This window comes from Gadus chalcogrammus, chromosome 5 (assembly GCF_026213295.1).
Source record: "Gadus chalcogrammus isolate NIFS_2021 chromosome 5, NIFS_Gcha_1.0, whole genome shotgun sequence".
In the NCBI taxonomy this organism is placed as follows: Eukaryota; Metazoa; Chordata; class Actinopteri; order Gadiformes; family Gadidae; genus Gadus; species Gadus chalcogrammus.
The window spans coordinates 18,092,475-18,097,755 of NC_079416.1; the positions used below are offsets into that span (position 1 = coordinate 18,092,475).

General features: G+C 45.2%; 1 protein-coding gene across 1 annotated transcript in view; it reads left to right on the forward strand.

The window, feature by feature from the left end:
• Positions 1-4,416, forward strand: part of rcan3 (regulator of calcineurin 3) — a 17,921-nt gene extending 13,505 nt beyond the window's left edge. Inside the window, exons 2-4 of the mRNA XM_056590771.1 lie at positions 1,572-1,745; positions 2,212-2,383; positions 4,259-4,416. Of these exons, the coding sequence (XP_056446746.1) occupies positions 1,572-1,745; positions 2,212-2,383; positions 4,259-4,416 (504 nt within the window). The remainder of the gene's footprint in view (positions 1-1,571; positions 1,746-2,211; positions 2,384-4,258) is intronic.
• The last annotated feature ends 865 nt before the right edge of the window (positions 4,417-5,281 follow it).

Sequence of the window (5,281 nt, forward strand, 5' to 3'; positions counted from 1 at the left end):
GTCATCGTCATCCGCTTATCCGGGGTCGGGTCGCGGAGGGAGCAGCTCAAGCAGGGGGCCCCAGACTTCCCTTTCCCGGGCCACATTGACCAGCTCTGACGGGGGGATCCCGAGGCGTTCCCAGGCCAGTGTTGAGATATAATCTCTCCACCTAGTCCTGGGTCTTCCCCGAGGTCTTCTCCCCACTAAGTTGTATCCAATCAAATGTTTACAGAAAAGTACTGCACTACCTGTTTATAAAAAAAAACGATGCAGTGTAGCTATAGCAGGGTTTCCTAATCATGTGATCCGCATTCTTGACCCAAAATCTGCTAATAACAAAGCAAACAGTACTAATTATATCTTATTAAAATGGTTGAAAATGCACCAAGATGGAATGTGCATGATAACATGTGAAACCCTTCCTATAGGATTCAAAAAGGTTTATTTTGTTGCGTGATTGGCTAATTGCTGCTCTGTTTGATGTGCTGATTGTGGTCAGAGATAAGTAATCATGATTACTTTCAGTGACATGGTTTGATGGCACATTTAAACACACACCTATGTAGAGGAGTGACCCATTTCTAATTAATGCTGTGTGTTGGTAACCCATGACATAATTAGTCAATGTCTCCTCACGACCTGCCTTTAATAAATAGATACCGAATCGCTAAGCTACATCAAACACACACACCCAATCATCCTTGTATGATTACCTTAATGATGTCGCCCTTAGAATCATAACTTTAATTATTACTCATTTGGTTTTCTTTCAGTGAGTCAACGTAATATTCATAAATCTGAACAAATGTATCAGTATCGGAGACAAGTATCAGTGAGTATCAGAGACAAAAGGGTGATGTTATGGGAGTTTATAAGTATTTTCTATCTGATGGTATCTATTATAGATACCCACCTGAAGTACGGTAAAACACCTGGGCAACATTTGAAAGACTAAACCTTTTTTGATAGTGGTATAGCAATTTGGTGATGGGGCTACATATGAAGGAGGTGACTTTTCCCACTCATTATTAAATTAATTGCTCTCATTTTAAACGCTGAAATCTGTGTAAAGGAGTCTAGATCATGTAATGCTTTTAAGTAGTATTTTAACATCGGATTTCTCAGTCTCTGTGGCATCATGTGGATGTTTTGTGACTATCTTTATTCTCGACTCTTTCCCGGGAGACTTTGACTTAACTTTGACTGTGTGTGAATTCCCACAAAATTTTGTGTCTTTTGCCTGTCAACGTTCCCATTCAGTATTGACCATTACATTGATATTTGTTTTCCAACGGTAAGAGAGGGAGACTGTGCATGTGATGTGTCTCAGTAGACATTATGTGTCATTCAGGAGCGGGCCACCGTTGACATGGTAACTAAACGTAATACAATTTTTGATCGTGATTTCGATTTTTGGGTCAAACGATCTCCGAACTAATATCGAGTTAAATTATTATTTTTTGTATATCTTAGTTCCAAGTTGTTTTTTTGGAGAGAAAATGCGGAACAAATACATGATGTTTTCGAATTGTTTCAATAATCGTAATATTAATAACAACGATAAAGCCACCCTACTTCTTTGCTTACAGGAACGTTTCGAGGCCTTGTTCAGGAGCTACGACGAGCAGACCACCTTCCAGATGTTCAAGAGTTTCCGGAGAGTTCGCATCACCTTCGGGACCCCGGAGGCGGCCGCGCGTGCACGCAGCGAACTGCATGAGACAGAGTTCAACGGCCAGCAACTCGAGCTCTTCTTTGCTCAGGTCAGAAGTCACCCAAAGAGCGAGTGGTGGAGGTGAACAGGTTGCATCGTTTATATTAGATCACTTGAGATCAGGTTTGATCTATTCGATTTCTTGAATTAAATTGCTAGAGATTATATTAGATTATGTAACAATAGATACGATTTCTTTACACTTAATTGCTTCGGATTAAATTGCTCTAGGTTCGTTACGATTCAAGATATTTTATTTACACCCTACCAGTTGTTCAACCATACCCTCAGCAGGCCAGAATAGTCTAGTGGGTTTGACTCCAACCTGGAAGGTTCTGGGTTTGAACCCCATTGTCCACAGCCTACCTCCAGGCATCCCTGAGCTAGACTCCCTCACTCCTACCTCCACTTAAATTACCTTTATCAAAAAAATTAAACACTTATTAGCTTTAACAACAAGTGTCTACAGCTACATGACTTAACAAAGACCCTACCCTCCACTCTATGTGATCCAGGTCCAAAATGGAGGCGAGGACGTGGACAAGGCGTACCTGGCGCCCCCCCAGCCCGTTAAGCAGTTCCTGATCTCCCCCCCCGCCTCCCCCCCCGGGGGGTGGAGCCAGAGCGAAGACGCCACGCCCACCATCAACTACGACCTGCTGTGTGCGGTGGCCAAGCTGGGACCCGGTGGGTACCTGGGGTAGTGGGGGTGGTTGTTGTGGTTGTTGATCTGGTTTTGGTTGTGGCGTTGGTTGTTGTGGTTGTTGCTGTGGTGGTTGTTGTGGTTGTTGTTGTTCTGGTTTTTGTGGTGGTGGTTGTTGTACATGTTGTTGTTGTGGCGCAGGTTGTTGTGGTTTTTGTAGTGGTTGTTGTTGTGGTTGTGGTGGGTGGTTGTTGTTTTGATTTTTGTTGTGGTGGTGGTTTCGTTGGTTTTTGTACTGGTTGATGTTCTTGTTGTTGTGGTGGTGGTGGTTGTTGAATTTGTTGATTAGAAGTGATGAAAAAGACATGATGTGGAATATGACTTGTGTGCAGGGGATAGAATTGTAGCCTGATGTGCGATTAGGGATTAAGAGGAGTTAAGTAAGAATGGACTACGAAAACACAATCTTGGTCACAGGATTTATTTTGTTGCACAAATCCATAACTTTTTATTACTATAATATGATTAAGCTAAGAATAACACAAACAGCTCATTTAAATAATACCAAAAATTCAAAAACAATAATTGTTCTTACTTTTCCTAAATTTTCCCTTGGAGATGAATAAAATACCAATCTGTTCTCTAATACAATTTTACTACAACTTCTAGCTCTTAAATAATGATAATGGACAACAGCTTCCATCTTCCTAACACCAAAACAGTCAAATGGAAAACAGAGAGCTATGTTTTATTTTATTGAGGATAATTAACCTGGTAGTCAACTAATGTGGAGCTCACTCATTAAAAAACCTGTGTGCTCCAAGCTATATGAGGCTTTAAACCCCAAGGGGTATTACATACAGACGCCGACTAGAACATTTGTAAATTAACCTTTTAACCTGGTGTCCCTGGATCTTGTTAGCATTGCTCTTTAAAGGACTGCTGCTAAATTATACATATTTTAAGGGTAAGAGGATCAGCTTTTTAAATGTTAAGCTCTTCAACTTTTGGGCTTTTAACTTCAAACTTGTCTTTGAGTTCAATGGCAATGTGTTGTGTTGTGATCCCTAAAGCACATTTACTCAGCACTCGATAAACCAAGACTCAACCGAAAATGATCAGTATCACATCATAAGACATGCCTTTACACGAGCATTTTGAGTCTTGGAACGTACAACCATTTGGAATGGTTGTACGAGAGAGATGTACTAACCACTGTCAAAGCCTCACATGGAAGTGTATTGACATAGAAAACAGCATTATTATCTCAAACACATCATTCACTTTTTATGGAACGACATTCACACACACTCAAACACACACACTTACTACACACTCAGATTATTCATACGTAAACACACACACCAAAGTACGCATGAAGCAATGAAAAACCTCCCCATAGTCCGGCATCAGGGAATATGTTGGTGTATTTCTCATGTCTCCTACTCTGCTGGTGTCATTCCACACCTGATAAGTGCGTTGCAACACACAGACTCCCTCAGCCAAGAGCATGTGTCAGCAACAGGCCCCCACAGCCGAGCCCCCCCCCCCCCCCCCCTCCCCTCACTGGACTCGCTCACCGCTGCCTGCCAACTTCTCGCATCGCCATGGCAACCGTGATACAATCTAGCCTGTGTATGTCTCCAATCAAGAGCGTGATCAGCGTTGTGATGAAAAGGCAGGGCCTCAAGACGTGTCTCCTCTCCTCTCCTCTGTGTGCCACAAATTACGATAGGAAGCAGCACGTTGTTGCATAACAACATCCCCGTGTTTTATACTCGGCCTAATGAAATGTTGTCGTCTGCCGCGGCGCAACCCGGCAATTACACCCTTTCGAAAGAGTACGTGCAGGAGCTCCGTGTTCATTGTCCTTCTCCTCCTCTCCCCCCCTCCCTCCCCCTCCCTCCCTCGCCCCCCAGGAGGGGAGAAGTACGAGCTGCACGCGGGCACCGAGTCCACCCCCAGCGTGGTCGTGCACGTGTGCGAGAGCGAGGCAGAGGAGGAGGCGGAGGCCCGGCCAAAGCAGAAGATCGTCCAGACCCGACGTCCCGAAGGCGCTCCCAATGTCTTGAACTAAAAGACGGAAGACACTCCTTTCACCCACCACCAATGACCTTCTCTCTCTCTCTCTCTCTCTCTCTCTCTCTCTCTCTCTTACACGCTCTCTCGCTATCTGTGCGCCGGTGGCACTGCGGTCGCCCCCCCCCCCAACCCCCCCCCCCCCCCCCTCCCAGACCCCCACCCCTTATATCCATGAACACACCTGGCTGTCTCAATTTCTCTCTCTGTCTCGTCTTGATCGGCCCGTGCAGAGACGAGTGGCGACGCCCCCCTCATTTCAGTTCAACTACTTAGCGAATCGAAAGCGACAAACATCGACGACCGTGTTTGTAGGGGGGGGGATGCGTGTCGATGGAACGAGGTGGCCTGAGTGGAAGGTAAGGAGGGGAGGGGGGAGGAAGGGGGTGGGAGTGGATGGATGAGAACCACACACACACACACACACACACACACACACACACACACACACACACTCATCATTTACATGCAGTGGACCCCGTGGGGACTCCCCACCTCTCGACGCGCCCCACCCCGACCCCTGGCCCCTCAGCCGCAGACGGTTCCCAGGCAGGGGGGGGGGATAAGAACAAAAAACGACGGAAATCCCATATTCACACTTTCATACACGCTTTCTATCTATTGCTAGTGCTCGGTGATGTTAGATGTTTGCCTTTTGCGAAAGTCTCGACTCTCCTTTTTTTCGTCTGGGTATGTTTGGATATTTGTTGCTATTTGACTGAGGCACACGGCTAACCTTTCTTATTTTTTTCTTCAAATGTTTTATTTTGCCTTTTGCTCCTCCGGTTCTGTACTGTATGTCTCTTTCTTGGGTTTTTTCCATCCTCCATTTTCACGTTCCCTCTTCAGTGTAGGCCTATGTG